This window comes from Urocitellus parryii, chromosome 10, assembly GCF_045843805.1.
Source record: "Urocitellus parryii isolate mUroPar1 chromosome 10, mUroPar1.hap1, whole genome shotgun sequence".
In the NCBI taxonomy this organism is placed as follows: Eukaryota; Metazoa; Chordata; class Mammalia; order Rodentia; family Sciuridae; genus Urocitellus; species Urocitellus parryii.
Window position 1 is genome coordinate 143,087,833 of NC_135540.1, and position 19,512 is coordinate 143,107,344.

Consider the following 19,512-nt stretch of genomic DNA (forward strand, 5'->3'; position numbering starts at 1 on the left):
TCAGTGGTAAAGTGCCTCTGGATTCACTCCCCAGGACTTGAAAAAAACAAAAAACAAAAAAAGAGCCACAACACTAAAGCAAGCAAATATCAGAATGATTATAGTCATTTGGTAGAAAATGTTAATATGTGACACATCTGAAACTGAATATAAAGTACTCAATAAATTACTTTAGGCTACACATTTCTTTTTTCCTTTCTTTCTTATGGTTGTTATTATTTGTTGTTGGTTGTGGTGCCTGAACCCAGGGCCTCATACATGCTTAGCAAGTGCTCTACCACTGGGCCACATCCCCAACTCCTAAGCTTCTTGAAGAAATTTTATGAGATTAGTCAGGTCTCTTAGATTTTATTTACAATTTCATTATAGAAATAATAAAATTTTTACTTAGAGTAGACCTTAGTAATAGATGCCCTCAATAAATTATTTTGTTGAATGAATAAATGAGCAAATTCAACTCCCTGAGTTTTGGTGCCCACTTGCAACATCAATGTAAGACCGATGTAAGATAAGGTTTTGAAAACTCTTTGGGCATTAAAAATACATAGGAAAAGATCTTTTTTTTTTTTTTTTTCAATATTTATTTTTTAGTTCTCGGCTGACACAACATCTTTGTTGGTATGTGGTGCTGAGGATCGAACCCGGGCCGCACGCACGCCAGGCGAGCGCGCTACTGCTTGAGCCACATTCCCAGCCCAGGAAAAGATCTTAAAAGTGGTCATGAGTCACTTAGCAATGCGCCCACACTCTGATAAATGTTATTTCATCATCATCTGAATACCATCAAGTGTGCTTACACAAAATGAGATGGCATTCTTCAAGGCAGTGCAGAGATGTCCAGAGCTATCCCAGGGCTGCTAGGACACAGTCTCCACCACATGACCACTCACATACATGTCGTCATCACCCCACAGTCATTCCTTCTAGGGAAAGTGGTCATTTTAATTTGGAAAATACTCTTACCTAGTGCATTCCTCAAAGACATCTTTGGAGGGGTTCTGTTTCAGACTCCATCTACAATGCCTCACAATATCTGCAGGTATTTCTGGTAAAAGGGCTTCTTTCTTCTCAATATAGCACAAAACAAACACATAACAATTAGTAATTTCACAGTTGACCAATTGTAAGAAGAACCTAAAAGCCTACTATTAAAAAATGAAAACATAAAATGTATGCAATAACAAATCCCTCACCCCAGTCCTGCTCTCCAGAGTTCAGCCTGCTGCCTGCCTTTCCAGACCCATTCCTCTGCACTCCAGATATGTCCAGAATGAGGGCTAGGGGGTACAGCTCAGTGGCAGGCATTTACCTCATCAGCATGAGAACCTGGGTTCAATCCCTAGCCCCTAAGAAAAAAATTCAGAATGGAAAGCAGAGCCTTGAAGAAGAATATGCATTACTGTTAGGAGCCACAGCAAAAATATTGATACAGGCACCTTTGGGTTTAGTGATGGCCAGCCAGCAATTCACATTCATATGGTAATTGGACTCATGCTGTTTACCTGGGCCGTTTCAGGACTCAGGTTACTCATGTCACTCTTGTAATGGGAGAGTTCCCATTGGTTGGGAAAGGATGGTAGGAGGGTGTTCCGGGGGAAGTGGAGGCCCCCCGGCTCAGGTAGAAGACACACGTGTGGTGGACCCACTTGTTAGGGGACGCACACGGCCTCTCACAAAATAAAACTTTGTCTCAGTTTGACTGGCTTGTGTTTTTGTGCCCAACCGGATTGCAAGATTGCAATCAGGCGTGCACTGACAGCCCAGCAGGGAAGCGCTCAGCAGGGGTGCGGGCCTGCGGCAGGCAGTGCTCGGCGATAGCAGCGGCGGGAGCGGGGCTCAGCCAGCTCGCTCAGCCCGGGGCCAGGATGCCTGCGGCACATTACTCACATTAGCCCAAGGTGGAAACAATCCAGGTTTCCACAAATGGATGAATAAAATGTGGCATAGGCATGCAGCCTTAAAAAGGAAGGACTTTCAAACGCTGGGCTATAGCTCAGTGGCAGAACTCTTGCTGAGTATGCATGAGGGCCTGGGCTCAACACCCAGGACCACACCAAGAAAGAGCATTCTGACACATGCTACAATATGATGAATCTTGACAAAATCCTGCTCAGTCAAATAAGTGACGAAAAGGCTAACACTATATGATTTCATATGTAAGATGACCATGGTAGTCAAAATGACAGAGACAGCAAGCAGAGGGGTGATGATATCAGGGTTTTGCTATGTTGCCCAAGCTGGCCTCAAGTTTAGAGACTCAAGCGATCCTCCTACCTGGCCTCTCAAATAGCTAGAGCTACAGGAGCATGGCACCTCACCGGCTCAGAAAGGATCACTAATATCTTTTTGTTTTTTGTGGTACTAGAATTGAACCCAGGGGCACTCTGAGCTGTATCCTCAGTCCTTTTTTTTATTTTTATTTATTTATTTATTTTTTAAGAGAGAGAGAGAGAGAGAGAGAGAGAGAGAGAGAGGGGGAGGGAGGGAGGGAGAGAGAATTTTAATATTTATTTTTTAGTTATCGGCGGACACAACATTTTTTTTTGTTTGTATGTGGTGCTGAGGATCGAACCCGGGCCGCACGCATGCCAGGCGAGCGCGCTACCGCTTGAGCCATATCCCCAGCCCACCTTTTTTTGTTTTTTAAACATTAATATAGAGTCTTTAAATAATAGATATCTGTATTTATTTATTTTTATGTGGTGCTACGTTTTGAACCCAGTGCCTCAAACATGCAAGGCAAATGATCTACCACTGAGCTACAACCCCAGTCCCTTAATATAAAATTTTAAACCCACATAAATAAGTTATCTCATACTAGACAAAGGCACCAAAAACATACACTGGAGAAAGGATAGCCTCTTCAACAAATGGTGCTCAGAAACTGGAAATCCATATGCAGTGAAATGAAATTAAACCTGTCTCTCACCATGCACAAAGCTCAACTCAAAGTGGATCAAGGACCTGAACATTATTACCAGAGAACCTGCACATAATAGAAGACCAGAGACTAGAGAACCTGCACCCAATAGAAGAAAAAACAGGCTCAAATCTCCATCACGTCAGATTAGGCCCCGGCTTCCTTAACAAGACTCTTAAAGCACAAGAAATAAAATCAAGAATTAATAAATGGGATGGATTCAAACTAAAAAATTTCTTCTCAGCAAAACAAACATCATTGAGCTGAACAGAGAGCCTACAGTGTGGGAGCAGGTTTTTGCCACACACACACACCAGACGGTGCACTAATCTCCAGGATATATAAAGAACTCAAAAGACTTAATACCCCCCAAACAACCCAATCAATAAATAGGCTAAGGAACTGAACAGACACTTCTCAGAAGACACACCTGCTATATTACTCAGCATTAAAAGAGAATAATATGGTGGCATTTGCAGGTAAATGGATGGAGCTGGAGAACATTATATTAAGCGAAGTAAGCCAATCCCCAAACCCTAAAAGCTGGATGTTTTCTCTAATTAGTGGATGCTGATCTATGATAGGGGGCAGGGCATGGGAAGAATGGAGGTTCTTTGGATAGGGCAAAGGGGAGGCTGAGGAGGGTTTATGAGGGTAGGAAAGACGGCAAAGGAGATGGACATTATTACCCTAGGTACATGTATGATGCACAAATGGTGTGACTCTACACCATGTACAACTAGAGAGTTGAAATGTTGTGCTCCATTTGTGTATGATGAATTAAAATGCATTCATCTGTTGTATACAACTAAGCAGAACAAATAAAAAAAAAGACTGTTCCATGATTAACTTCAAATAAAGACTATTTTTGATCTTAGAAACGCTTTACATTAATAGATATTCATTCCCCAAAAAAGGAACAGCCATGCCTCCCAAATCGAGGAGCAGAGAGATAAGGTAAGCTAACACATAACACAGCAAGTTATCATGCAGTGCAACTGGTCCGAGGCTGCACACAGCCAAGTAGGACTTCTCGAGCTTTAATTGAAATGGGTTGTGTATTTATTGTTGAGTTGTAAGAGTCCTTAATATACCTGAATATTAGAAAGCTGTATAGTTTTTAGTTCTTACATTTAGATCTTTATCTATATGGCATTAATTATTTATGGTTTGAGGTAAGGGTCCAACCTCATTTTCAACAATATCCAGTTGTTCTGGATTCAATTGTTGAAAAGACTCTTCTTCTGCTCACTGAACTGTCTTGGCACCCATGTCAGAAGCCCAGTGACTGTAAATGTATAGATTTATTTCTGGACTTTCAATTCTATGCCATTGACTTGTATGTCTATTCTTATCTAAGTACCACAATGTCTTGATTATTGTAGCTCTGCATTAAATTTTGAAATTAAAAAGTGTGACTCCAGTTTTTTTCAAGAATATTAAAACTATTCTGTGTCCTTTGAATGTTCATATGAATTCAAAATTTTTTTAAAAAATCAGCTTCCTAATTTCTACAAAATAAGCAGCTAGAATTTTGATAGGGGTTGTACTGAACCTTGAAAGAACAAGGTCATTGGGGTTCTGACTGTCCTAGATTCCGTAGGAAGCCTATAGCCAGGGAATCCTCTGACCTTCTGGGCATAGCAATCAAAGATTGACGGAGCCTTGGGTCCTTGTCCCTGGCCAGCCGTAACAATTAATAAACAAGCACCCAGGGTGCGGATTCAGGTGGATGGGCGCAAGGTTGACTTTCTCCTTGACACCAGGGCTACTTTCTCAGTCCTGACAGAATTCTGGGGGCAAACAGTGTTGTCCACCTCTCCTATTGTCGGGGTAGGAGGAAGGACCATCTATCCAAAAAAGATTCCCCTATTACTCTGTTCCATAGACAACTTCCCATTCTCTCAGACGTTTGTAGTTATGCCCCAATGTCCAGCTCCTTTGCTCGGCCGACATATTCTCTCTAAATTTAATACAACAATCAACATCCGGGCTCCTGGCATCAGTCAGGCCCCAGAATCGGCCTGTTCATCTTTTCTGGCCCTTTTGGCAGATGACTGGCCATTCTGCCCCACTTGAGAGACTGACATGAAAAAGGACCCCTTCCTTATGAATCTGGTTGACCCAATTGTATGGGATACCCACACCCCCGCCACCATTTCCTGCCCACCAGTTAACATTCATCTCAAAGATCCTAACACCTTCCCCAATCAGGCTCAATATCCCCTGTCCACAAAAGCTCTTCTGGGCCTACAACCTATTATTCAGGACCTTCTTAGCAAGGGGTACCTCCGTCCTGCTCATTCCCCTTACAATACTCCCATACTATCGGTAAAAAAGCCCAACGGGTCCTATCACTTAGTTCAGGACTTAGACTCATCAACACCTCCATTAGGCCCATACATCCTTTGGTTCCCAACCCATACACCCTGCTGTCTCAGATCCCTCACACTGCCACCCACTTCTTGGTCATAGATTTAAAGGATGCTTTCTTCTCCATTCCCCTTGCCCCCAAACACAAGATCTTTTTGCCTTTACCTGGACAGATCCCACCACCAGACATTCTCCACAACTAACCTGGACTGTCCTTCCTCAGGGATTTCGAGATAGTCCACACCTCTTTGGACAAACCTTGGCCTCCGACCTCCAATTTTTTCACCCCCAGTGCCCCAAATCCACCTCTTGCAATATGTTGATGATCTTCTCCTCTGTAGCCCGTCCAAAGGGCATTCAACAGATGACACAGTTCTCCTACTTAATTTCTTGGCCTTAAAGGGATATCGGGCCTCTCCACAAAAGGCCCAAATAGCATGTAAAGAGGTCACTATCTAGGGTTCTCTATCTCTCAAGAGAAAAAGGCCATTACAGTAGACAGAAAACAACTTATTGGGTCTAAAGACACTAAAGACCAAAGATGACTCTCTTTCTTGGGTTTGGCTGGGTACTTCAGGGCCTGGATTCCTAATTTCTCCCTCCTCGGCAGGCCGCTATATAATTTGGCCAAGGGCCCCCAAGATGAACCCCTACCCTCAGTGGTAGGGAAGCCCTTTATAATCCTTAAGAAGGCCCTCCTCCGGGCACCCGCCTGCATCTCCTGGACCTCTCCCGACCCTTTACCCTCTATGTACATGAAAAACAGGGCCAAAGTCTGGGCATTCTGGCTCAGGAATATGGCCCCACATTTGCACCAGTGGCCTAGCTATCCAAACAGCTCGACCCCACCATCAGGGCTGGCCCCCATGTCTCAGAGCCCTAGCAGCGGCCCATGACCTTCAGAAAGAAGCTTACAAGCTTAGCTTTGGCTCCCCACTAACCATCTCATCTCCTCACCATCTAAAGGATTTCCTCACTTATAAGGGGCTATAGTCACTTCCTCCTTCCAGGGTTCTATCCCTCCTTGTCTCAGTCCTTCAAAATCCCTCCATCTCTTTTCAGTCCTGTTCTTCATTAAATGATGCCTTCCTCCTCCCATCTTCTCCCTCACAAGATCCTGTCCACAAATGCCTGGAGGTATTAGAGACGATTTTACCCTGCCCTACCACCATTTCTGAGGGACCCCTGCCCTCTTTGGACCTCCTCTGGTTCTCAGATGGTAGCTCCTTTATACACGAAGGGGTTAAAGTAGCGGGGATATGCTGTCCTTTCCCTCTCATCCACCATAGAGGCCAAACCTCTCCCACCCAATACCACCAACCAACAAGCCTTGATCGTTCTTTCAAACCTGTAAATCCATTTGGAGAATATTGCCATATTAACAACATTAAGATTTTTGATCCATGAACATGGAATATTTATCCATTCATTTAGATCTTCTGTAATTTTTCAATGATTTGTGGTTTTAGTAAGCAAATGTTTCATTTTGTTATATTTATTCTTAAATATTTTTGATGAAAATATAAATGGAATTTCTTAATTTAGTTTTTGGGATTTTAATTGCTGTGTACAAGAATACAGTAGAATTTTGGACAGTGGTCTAGTATCCTGCCATCATTACAAACTCATTTATTAGCTCTAGTATTTTTTCTTTATGTGTATACAATGGGATATCCTGTCACAGCTTCATTCAATAGACGTGGTGAGAACTGGCAAGCTCATCTTGTTCCTAATCTTAGAGTAGAATACCTGGTCTTTTTAAAATTTTTTAAATTGTAGATGGACACAATATCTTTATTTTATTTATTTATTTTTATGTGGTACTGAGGATCGAACCCAGTACCTCACACATTCAAGGCAAACACTCTACCACTGAGCCACAGCCACAGCCCCAGCCCTAGAGCATACGGTCTGTCACCCTGAAGTAAGATGTTATTTGAGGGTATTTCATAGATATCCTTTACCAGGCCAAGAAAGTTCCATTCCATTCCTAGTTTGTTGAATGCTTTTATTACCAAAGAATATAGATTTTGTCTAATGCTTTTTCTGTGTCTATCACAATACCTGTAACGATAATACAATATACCAGAGGAGAAGATCATTTTTGGCTATTGAACCAATTTTGTATTCCCAGCAAAATCCAACTGGTTTTTGTCATGATTCCTTTTAATTGTACATTCAAACCTGGATGAGTTTTAATATCTGAGAAACCTGATATGAAAACTAAGAAAACTAAGAATGAGTGAAAAGATACAAGAACGAAAACACACAGTGTTCTTATGTTTGGTATTTTACATATTCTAGGTTTCTGAAATTTGAATAAATGACCTTAAGAAGTTCCCATTTTTAGTATGTAAAATCAATAGATTCTGTTCTTATTGTTGTTAAAGAAAAGATCAGCAAAGACCAACTACAATGATGACCAAGTACAAGGGCAAGGCATCAGGTGGAGACGAGGAAGAGTGTGGCAGTTCCTAGGCTGAAGGTAAATAAAGGAAGAGAAATGGTGTATGAACATCTCTCACTACCATCAAGTGCTATGGTTTGAATGTCCAACCTCTACAAAACTCATGGTGAAACTTACGTGCCATTGTGACAGTACTGGGACATGGGACCTTTAAGAGGTATGCAGCTCCTGGATGAATTAATGCTCTCTGGTAAGTAGGTGCATCCCTTTCTGCATTTGCTCTCTTTGCCTTTCTGCCATGTGATGCCACAGTAAGGCCACTGCCAGATTCTGGTACCTTGATATTGGATTTCCCAACCTTTATATCTATAAATTCATTATAATTTATCACATTTGCAAGACTTAGAGTGTTCATGAAATGTCATTACTGTTTTCCTTCCAGAATCTAGGACTTCTAACAGCCTACAAAACAGAAGCCACAGGAAAGGGAACAGGAACTTGGCAAGTCAGGCTAGCACAGCAGCCCATGCCTGTAATCCCAACTATCAGGGAGGCTGAGGCAAGAGGATCACAAGTTCAAGCTCAGCCTGGGCAATTTAGTGAGACCACATCTCAAAAAAAAAATTTTTTTAATAATCTTTTTTTTTTAACCTTTATTTTATTTTTACGTGGTTCCGGGGATCGAACCCAGTGCCTCATGCATGCTAGGCAAGCACCATACCACTGAGCCACAACCTCAGCCCCACTCTCAAAATTTAAAAAGTGGGTGTGGGGCTGGGGATGTAGTCAATGGTAGAGCCTCCCTGGGTTCAATCCCCAGTACCACAAACCCAAATTTTAAAAAAGAGAGAATATTGTGAGTTGTTTTAGTCAGTTTTTTCCTGCTGTGACTGAAAGACTCAACCAGAATAACTGTAGAGGAAGAAAAGTTTATTTGGGGGCTCACAGTTTCAGAGGTCTCAATCCAGAGACAGCAGCTCCATTCCTTGAGGCTCAAGGTGAGTGTGAACAACATGGCAGAAGAGAGTGGCAGAGGGAAGCAGTTCACATGGTGATCAGGAAGCAGAGAGACTCCATTCACCAGATAGAAACACCCACCCCAAAGCCACCCTCAGTGCCTCAGTCCTCCATCCACACCCCACTTGCCTTCCATTACCACTTCATCAATCCCACCAGGTGATTAATTCATCGACTGAGTTAAGGCTCTCAAAACCGAACCATTTCTCCTCTAAACCCTCTCGCAGTGTCTAACACGTGAGCTTTTGGGAGACACCTCACATCCAAACCATAACATTGAGTCAAAAAGAATAAAAACTAAGATCTGTTAAGGCTTTTAGGAAAAAATGTTATTTGTACTCCAGAGAAGCAAATAAAACTCAAATTCTACATTCTGGTTGAAGAAACATAAAGTTTCAATTTGTTGTGTCATTTTTTAAGGGATTTAATTGTTAATGCATTACTCAAACAAAACCACAGAAAAGGAAGATTTGAAAGAAATTAAAACATTTAACATATTTGTAATATCAAAGTAAAAATAGTTCTGCACTTTCATTATTTAAGTAAGTTATTTATAAATATTTATTCTAATGAAGAAAACACCTCATTATTGAAGAATCTCTCTAAGATTGATAGTCCGCAGTCTCTTCGTTCCTCCTCAATGGCAACTTCATACTCTGTCTGATTAGAGAGACAGGAGAAAAGAAAAATGTAAGTTGTGCTTCGTTACAATATTTTCATATTTTAAATTCTGACTTACGGAATTGACTTGATACCCTCAGAAACAGACAGCAGTTCTACTGATCAAGTATCTCTAGCTATTCTTTAGGAGTCTAAGGGTCAGGAGGGAGTGAAACTGTCAATTATTATTTTGGGGGGCACTAGGGATATAATCCAGAGCCTTGCACATGCTAAGCATATGCTCTATCACTGCGCTGTACTCCCAGCTGTAAAACGTCATTTTTAAAAGGGGGTTAATAAAGTAGTAGAGCAACACGCTTCATAATACTCTCTAAGATCTATTATATTTCAACTCATTCATTGTAGCTAAATAAATATGGACTAGACAATAACATTTTAGAAATTTCTAAGAGACCCTTGAAAAGCTGTCTCCACAGCTCCCAGGGGAGTCAGAAATGGTGATACCAAAGCAAGAATCCCCTTCACCAGGAGTCAGGGGAGGGACCATAGAGCACATAATGCCATCCAGCTGTTGTTAGAGAAAAAGAAATCACTTCATCATCTAGCTTCTGAAAACTCTGGAGGACTTTCCAAGCTTGGTGTGTCCTTAAAAAATGGGAATAGAGCCGGGCATGGTGGCGCATTCCTATGATCCTAGTGGCTCAGGAGGCTGAGATAGGAGGACTGCAAGTTCAAAGCCAGCCTCAGCAATGGCAAGGCACTAAGCAACTCAGTGATACCCTGTCTCTAAATACAATACAGAATAGGGCTGGGCTGTGGCTCCGGGGTCCAGTGCCCCTGAGTTCAATCAATCCCCAGTACCCTCCCCCCCAAAATGGGGATGGAACTAAATTGTATCCTGTGTGAGGCTTAACCCCTTACCAGAGAACAATCTAGCCTGAACATCCCAATAGCTCTCCGAGGCAGAGGCTGGTGGGAGGGACAAGCAGCTCAGGGCTGGCTCTATTTATGTGAGCAGGTGCTCTTCAAGTACAAAAAGCTCACCATGGCAGGAGTTCTTCAGCTAGTAAATTTTTAGTTCTATAGCTTCTTAATTTAGTTTTTGTTTAAATGATGTATCCAGTGATGAGAGAAGTATGTTAAAGTCACCCTTTATTATTGGATTTTGAGCTCTTTGATTCTTGAAGTTGAGAGGGGTTTGATGTATGTATATGCTCCATTGTTTGGGGCAAAAATATTTACAATTATTATATCTTCTCAATGTATAATTCCCGTAAGCAGTATGAAATGGCCTTCTTTGACCCTTCCAATCAACTATGACTTGAAGTCCACTTTATCTGAGGATAGATACTCCTACTTGTTTACAAGATCCATGTGAGTGAAATGTTTTTTTTCCCATTCTTTTATTTTCAGTCTGTGGATGTCTTTGCCTATGAAGGAGTCTCTTGCAGATTTTTTAATATTTTATTTTTTAGTTGAATATAATATCTTTATTTATTCATTTTTATGTGGTGCTGAGGATCGAATCCAGGGCCTCACACATGCTAGGTGAGTGCTCTACCACTGAGCTAGGACCCCAGCCCTAGTTGTGAATTCTTTTAACATTTATTTAACATGGAAGGTTTTTATTTAATCATCAATTCTGAAGTTTAATTTTGCTGGCTATAGTATTCTTGGCTGTTATCCATTTTCTTTCAGAGCTTGATATATATTATTCCACGACCTCCTAGCTTTGAGTGTCTGGATTGAGAAATCAGCTCAGATCTGGATTGGTTTCCCTCTAAATGTGACTTTTCATTTTCCTCTGGTAACCTTTAAAATTCTATCCTAATTCTGTATGTTAGGCATTTTCAATAATAATGTGCCTTGGTGTGGATCTGTTGTAATTCTGTGTATTTGGAGTCCTATAAACATCCGGCATTATCTGATTTTTTTTCATTCTTTAGGTTTGGGAAATTTTCTGATTTGATTTCATTGAAAAAGTTGTGCATTCCTTTGGTTTGTATCTATGAGCCTTCATCCCAATAAATCTTAAATTTGGTCTTTTCAGATTATCCCATATTTCTTGGAGGTTCTGTTCACAGTTTCTTAACCTCTTATCTCCATGGTCAATATTATTTTCATGATTATATATTTTGTCTTCATTGCCTGAAACTGTCTTCAAGTGGTATAATCTGTTGGTGATGCTTTCTATTAAATTTTTAACTTAGTTTACTGATTCCTTCATTTTGAGGATTTCTACTTGATTTTTTTTTTCAGACTCTCTTTATTTAAGTGATCTTTCACTTCTTGTATTTTCTCTTGGATATCACTCCTTATATCATCCCTCACCTTACATTCTAAACTCCTTCTCTTGACATTTCTTCCACTGTGGTTGCAATGGATTCTTTTATTGAAGTCTCTTGGTATGTATGGAAAGATTCATTCCTTTGTTTTTTCATGTTGTTTGTATGTCTAACCATCTAACAACATGGATCTGAAGCAGTAGAATTCCTACCCTGTGGACTTACAGTGTACCTGAAGGTTTTCAGTATCTCAATGTTTAGGGGGTGAGACGTAATAATAACAACCAATGCAAACAATATACATAACATTAAACCAAACATTCCTACTATGACATCTACAATGTTGTCACAATGAACAGAAATGACATTACTGCCATCAATAAAAACAGTAAGTTTGCAAAATGGTTTACAATTTCAAATGGTGAACAGGGAGAGAACAGAAGTAATATAGGATGTGATGATTATGAGGGAGAAGAAGAGAAAATAGAAGTAGAAAAACTGAAGGAAGCATGAAGGAGAGAACAACAGAGATTGGCTGTTAGCAGAAGAAAAGAGAGAATCATGGGAAACAAGTGAGAGGAAAAATATATAAAGTAAAAAACTGAAAAATTAAAAATTGAAAAATAATATAAAACAAAACTGAAATATACTAATCAAACGTCTTAGTCCTCAAAAAACTGATCCATGAAAAATAACTGGTTTCAAAAATGCTAGAAATGAGAAAAGAAAAAAATATGAATATGTATAAATGTCCATGAACCATAAAGGTCACAATTAAGCAGAGAAAAGAAAAAAATATATATCAAAGTAAAGTCAAAAGAATTGTTTCGGTTGGAATCTAAAATATTCTCAGCTTCCCTTCTCAAAAGTTTTAGGTAGGGTGTCTGAAGTATGATGCTTGCCCCTTCCTGCACTCATACACGCAGCTCCTGTTAGGACACTGGAGTGAGAGGTAATCCAATATGCGGAACTCTTGGAGGCAGGGTTTAGGTTTAGGTAGGCTCCAGGCTCTTTGCGGAATTTCAATGGGTCTGGAGATTCTAAATCAGCACACCCTCAGGGCCCAGGAATAGACTGTCCACACTATTAGACTGCACTCCAGGATCTACCCTGGGTTCCATTTGCGTGATTCCACCTTTGGACGTCAAGTTTCCTGGTCTCAGATTCAGTCTCCAAACTCAAGTCTCTCCTGCCCTTTCAAATTCCTGGCCAGGTGCATCTCTCCCAGCCAGTCCTGCAAGCAGTCAGATTAGAGAGGGAGGGATAGAGCTGGGTGGGTTTCCATAACCAGTAGTCCCCTGTGTAAACCTCTTTCCACGTTTGATTTTCTCCTGGTCACTTAGGCACACTCTATGTTGTGCAATGTGGGTTTGCCAGGCTATATTTTGGGCCAGCCTTGATTTGCTAGGACTTGGCTCCCTCAACTGCTGGTCCCAGCATCGCGACAGTAAAATGGTTCCTCCTTCTGTCCTCTGCACCCCACCAGGAGAGATGCGGTTTCTTTCCTGTGCAAGGCTATTGTGTAGCGTGCCCTTCAGTTTAGTCGGGCAGTGTCTTCGATCTCAAACTCTGTACCCAGACATGCCTAAGTCCTCCTAAAGATGTGGTTCCATTAGTTCCCTTATCTCTCCACTGTGCTCATGAAAGGACCACTCTGGCTGGCACCTCCAGCTACAGTAGTGGCTGTGGTGCTGGAGATTTCTTCCTTAATTTATTATATACAACCTCTTGAGTCCCCAGTCTGCTTTGAGTGTCAAGTATTAAACTCCAGTAAAGTCTCCCCCTGCTTTTTTTCGTTCACCCACCTTGCTGAGGAAGCTGCCTGTCTGCTTTCTTGGTTTCACACCACAGAGTAGTTAGGAAAGCAACCTGCTCTAATTCTGCCATCTTTAAATCTCTTTCAGCTAGTAGACTCTTGAACATTCTGCATCACGGAATCACCAGGGACTTACTTGCTCTGCAACCCACTTTTGGGCCTGGGGGAAACTCCACAGGAGGTACTGAGTAGGTGGCCCTCTAGGAAGTGGGGTCCCTTTGGGGAAAAGGTGATGTACGTGAGCTTGCAGCCCCTTCCTGCATTCGTACACGCAGCTCCTGTTAGGGCACACAGCACTTCACCAGGAATACTGCTGGTCAGACCTGCTTCATTCTCTGAAGTGAACAGCCTCCAGCTGATATTACAAGTCCCTGAGGCTTTGGGGGAAGGTTTAGGAAGAATGCCTTTCCTCCGATTTCGATCCTGGACATGAAGCTGGGAGTCCTAACAAGGTTCTGGGAGGGACTCTCCAGCAGACCACAGTCTCAACTCTCCAGTTCCACAAATCACTTTTGCTTTTTAATTCTTATTTTCTTCAACCACACACAAGATTCTCCTTCACCTACTTTAGGCAGCTGTTAAATCATTTATACCAATGTTTTGGGAGGGGGAACAGAGTTGAACTTTTCCTGACAATTGAACATTTTTCTCCCTTACTTCAGTTGACTCGATATAAGGGAGATTATCCTACATATCCGGGTGGGTCTCACCCAAACTGTTGAAAAGAGCTAAGAGCAGAGCTGAGGCTTCTCTGAAGAAATTCTGCCTAAGGACAGCAGCTGAGTCCTATTTCTGGAGAGTTACATCATGTCCTTCCTGATGGTCCATCCTATACATTTTGGACTTTCCTAGTCAGATCCACTGACGTAAGCCAATGTCTTGTAATCAGTTTTTTCAAATCTACCTCCTAATGACTCTGGTTCTCTGGCTGAATCCTAACTTTTATAGATGCCATTAATTCATTCAACAAATACTGAGCAAGGGGTCAAGTGCTGTGGGGCAGGGTGGATAAGATGCAGTCTCTACACCAAAAACCTGTAATCACCTATCACAGGATAGTCAAAGCAGTAAGTGCTGTATGAACAGCACCATCAGGTGCTCTTTCTGAATCTACACAATTGTTACCAGAAATTTTTTTTAAAAATTAAAAAACAAAATTAAACCTGTTATCTAGTAACTAATGGGTATCATGATAATATCAGAAGATTTAAACCCAAAATAGAATTTTAACTATGCAATTTAGCCATTTTACTGGAAATAAAAATTGTAGGTCCCTAAATTCTTAAAGTAAGGCAGTTTGGAAAACATAACTCATTACTTGAAAATTTACACTCATTGAACCAAGAAGGCATGGCCCACTGCATCAGAATCCTGCCTTTAAAAAGAAATAACTGACACTTTTCTAAGTTTGTCTTCTTTTCTTTTTTTCTATTTTTTAAGTCATCAATGGATCGAAGTATCTATCTATCTATCTATCTATCTATCTATCTATCTATCTATTTATATGTGGTGCTGAGGATGGAACCCAGGGCCTCACACATGCCAGGCAAGTGCTCTACCACTGAGCCACAGCCCCAGCCCCAGTTTTGTCTTCTTTTAACAACAGTGCCAGAAAGGTACAGACTAGGGAAGTTTTGAGGGGTAGGAAGCAAATAAAAAAAGAGCTTCAAATGTTTTTCTGAAAAATGTCATTATAAATAAATAACTTCAAGAAGTTTTTATAAGGCTATTATGGCGAGAAAGTGAATACAAACGCAATGATATAATACAGCCCTCTGTATATAATAAGCGTTGGATATATATTTGCTGATATAACCAGAACTGGCCAAAGCTGAGAGGAAGGGTCACAACCTTGGTATAAATAACAAAGTAAGAGAGCTTTTCTGCTGAATTGCACCCATTTTCTATTGGTTGGTTACTTCATAGTCTTGAAATTCTAGGCTTGCCAGTGGTCTTCATAAATACTTAGAAACTGGCTGGGGATGTGGCTCAAGCGGTAGCGCGCTCGCCTGGCATGCGTGTGGCCCGGGTTCGATCCCCAGCACCACATACCAACAAAGATGTTGTGTCTGCCAACTAAAAAATAAATATTAAAAATTCTCTCTCTCTCTCTCTCCTCTCTCACTCTCTCTTTAAAAAAAATAAATAAATACTTAGAAACACAAAACTCTTAACCTAGGGAAAAAAATCACAGGTAAAATAAATCTCAAACAGGATACAAGAGAATGGTAGATGCTTCGCAGAGCTTGGTAAACTCCAACTCATCTTTCTTACAATGACATTATCCCTTCCAAATGCGTCTGGACCACAGGTCTACCACAGAGGGCAGGAAGGGCACACTTCAGTTGGCTAAAGAAGCATATGGCCTTCTTTTGCTTGTCAACCTTCCACAAATGAAGGCAGCAAGGGTCAAAAGCACTCAGTGAGCAGGTGCAATTCCCCCGCACTGGGGATGTAATTCCGTGACCATATCATCTCATACAGAAGGGATTTCTGTTACTAAGAATATAACTACAACACCAATACAACCAGTCTATCCATAACCTCTGTGTCATTGTCCAGGTCTAGTTTTTAAATTTTCAAACCACACTGGGCAGTTCAACCCTGAAATGAATCGCTTACCACTGCAACCAAGAATTCAATGCAACTCTTAAGATCTGGTTTTGTATCACAGAATTGCCTGAAGAGAAGTCTTCCTATTGGCTGCTTGTCACAGAGACTGCTATAATCTTTTTCTGGGAGAAGAAAGGGGAAGGGAAACAAGCAAATATAATGGTTATAATTTACTAAATGCTATTCTGCATCTTAATATTTTCACTAGATACAATGAAAGTAGAAACATAGTAGTATTATTTTTGAAGTATTATTATTATTTTTTTTTAAGAGAGAGTGAGAGAGGAGAGAGAGTGAGAGAGGAGAGAGAGAGAATTTCCAACATTTAATTTTAGTTCTCGGCGGACACAAACATCTTTGTTGGTATGTGGTGCTGAGGATCAAACCCGGGTCGCACGCATGCCAGGCGAGCGCGCTACCGCTTGAGCCACATCCCCAGCCCCTTGAAGTATTATTTTTAACTATTATTCTATTTATTAATTTAGAGTGGGTTATGATGAACATTAAAATACTTAGCACCCAAGATAACTCGAGAACTCAGAAGGATGAGTGAATCCTGACTTGCAGGCCCTGTTCTTCTCCAAAAGGAAACACACAGGGATGGGGATTCCCTAGAGGCCCCCACAGGGGAAGGAAGGAGAAGGAAGAGACTCCTCTATTACAGTACCCACCCTATATACTGGAATCAACTGCATGAATGTGAAATATCCTTCAGGAATGTACTGTTAGATTTTTAAAACACTTTTTCAGTTTGTTACCTTTTGTACTTAAAATGTCACAAACATAGCTGGGCATCCTGGAACATGCCTGTAACCACAATAACTTGAGAGGCTGAGGCAGGAGGATCACAAGTTCAAGGCCAGCCTCCGCAACTTAGTGAAACTCTATCTCAAAAGGAAAAATTAAAAGCTCTGAGGATGTAGCTCAGGGGTAAACACCTGGGGTTCAATCTTATTATTAAAAAAAAAGTCACAAATATATATGTTTAATTATCTCTTTAACTGCTCTTGTTTTATTTTTTTTCCTGTAGGAAACACTGTATACCTTACCTCAAACACTGCTATAGTTCTGAGAACAGGGCACTAACGTTTGGTCAATATGTAAAGAAGGATATAAAACAAAATAAAACTTAGGTTCAAAATAGGTTAATTTGTATTTCGGAAAGAAAACTAGTTACTCTCTGAACAGTGGCTCCCAACTTGAAATAAACATGTTTAGGTCTCCTAATGTGACTCTAAAGCTTAAGAATTAACATAAAGTTCACAAAAAGTGAGCAAGTCAGTAACAAATCCTTCTGTTAAGTATCACTGACACCATGTAACTCTGGGAAACTGCCACAATCTGGCTGGGCACAAAATAACCTAGCCACCACACAGCCTTGTAGGTTCAAAACAGGAACTCCTTTATTCTCCGCACTCTCACATACGCCACGCACAGCCACGCACATGCAGCCTTCTCCCAGGACACACCACACACCAACGGGGGAAATCCCTCCTCCAGGCACTTCCCCAACCAACGAACTCCCCAGGAATCCCCATGAGAACTCCAAAGTAGCAGGCCAAGGCGGACAGCAGGGGTCTAATATACAATTGAATACACAGCTTAACATAACCATCATCATCTCAATGGCTTGCTGGTGTCACCTCTCAACCACTACGTTCTGGCAAAAATGCCATGTGTCATCCCGAGGATCCTGGTTTTGGACAACTGAGTCTGAACATGGAGAATGAAGGCAAGGATATGAGCTCAGGATGGCCAGGATATAGCTGCTTGTTTTCACAAACCTCACAACAGTTTTTCAGAAGTTCTACAACCTACTTCATCCAATTTGGCTACTCTATTTTATTTTAGGAATACTACCTAACTATACTTAAGAAAGCAAGAGAAACAAGCCAGTCAAAAGTTATGTTTTTGAAATATGAAAGTTTTTAATACTTTCCTCCCTCATCCAAAGAATCAGAAACACTCCTCATTTCCATCTGAGGATGTAGACCAGAACATAGGTCTGCCTTCCTTCTCTCCCAGATTCCTAAAAAATGACCAAATAATAAAACAAAGACAAAAAACAATGACATAAAGAAAAAAACTCTAACACAGAAAAAGAGAAAGGCACCTCCAGGAGTCAGAATTTTACATATTGCCTGGAAGAGAGAAAGCTGATGGGGTTGGATTAATAAAAGAACCATTAACTTGAACCCAAGGACAAGCTGGACCTCTTTAAGTATGTCCCTCTCTAGCATCACAGGAGCCTGCTGTCTAGTCCTGAGTGGCTGGCCAAGAGGCTAGGAATCAAGCAGTAGAGATGCTGGAACCCAAGAGGGAGACACAGAACACTGCTGAAGGAACCAGAGGTGTCTTCTAGCAAAGTGGACAATTCTGCTGTGCACTGGGACAGGGGCCTTGTGGGGATGCTGCCCCATTAGCATGCCACAATAGAACCCCACTTGGAGAGAATGTTGGGAAAACAGAACTATGCAACCACCAGAGAGGGCAGTGCTGACTGTGGCATTCACACATGCACCCTTATTACAGACTTGGATAAGCAAATCCAGAGCTCCAATTTTGGAAAAAAGCAGCAGCTAACAAAAACCCTTTTTACCCTATCTGGTTCAAAATTTCATTAATGATTTTACTTTTCCACGCGTTAGATTTCACATGGCATGAAAAACAAACAAAACACACACACACACAAATACAAATCACAGAAATATGTCACAAAATTTAATATCTCTCAAGCAGTAGACAGATGCTGCCACCAGAGGCTCCCATTCTGCAGGGTTAAAGGACCTAACTCCTAGCCTGGTGACCCTCAGAGGCTGCTCTGGGTGCCACAGATGAACAACAGAGAGGGGAGAATTAGTATTTGGAAAGAGGGCACTGATCCCCAGCAGAAGACAGGCTCACCAGGAGGGGAGAAGTTCTGGCAGACTAGACATAGGAAGCATGTGGGTCCTGAGCCCACAGTGCCACAGAGCTAAAAGACCGCTCCTCTGTATTTATTCTTATCCTAAAGAATTAAAGTCAACCGGGGCTGGGGCTGGGGTCAGCGATAGAGCACTCGCCTTGCACATGCAAGGCCCTGGGTTCAATCCTCAGCAACACATAAAAATAAATAAAAAATAAAATATTTTAAAAAAAGAAAGAATATACTCTTAAAAAAATTTAAAGTCAAAATACTATCATGCTACATGTACACCATGTTAATAGCAGCATAATTCACAATAGCTGAACTATGGAACCTGCCTCAAAATAAGGTATATACACACAATGGAGTTTTATTCTGCAGTAAAGAAAAGCGAAATTATGCATTGTAATGTCATGCGTAGCTAATAAAAAAAATAAAAAAAAGAAAAGCAAAATTATGTAATTTACATGAAAATGGATGAAACTTGAGATCATTATGTTAAGCAAAATAAGCCAAATTCAGAAGGTCAAGGGTCATACATTTTCTCTCATATGT

At 41.0% G+C, this 19,512-nt stretch overlaps 1 protein-coding gene across 7 annotated transcripts in view; it reads right to left on the bottom strand.

Annotated features, from left to right (window-relative positions):
• Grk4 (G protein-coupled receptor kinase 4) overlaps positions 1-19,512 on the bottom strand; it is a 69,184-nt gene that overhangs the window by 37,472 nt on the left and 12,200 nt on the right. For 4 of the 7 annotated variants that reach the window (XM_077803308.1, XM_077803306.1, XM_077803305.1 and 1 more), the window contains 3 exons: positions 16,062-16,174; positions 9,300-9,377; positions 964-1,067 (listed from right to left, as the gene is read on the bottom strand). The exons of 1 other annotated variant lie outside the window; for it this stretch is intronic. In XM_077803308.1, the coding sequence (XP_077659434.1) occupies positions 964-1,067; positions 9,300-9,377; positions 16,062-16,174 (295 nt within the window). The remainder of the gene's footprint in view (positions 1-963; positions 1,068-9,299; positions 9,378-16,061; positions 16,175-19,512) is intronic. 2 more of the 7 variants (XM_077803304.1, XM_077803309.1) reach the window with 2 other exon arrangements.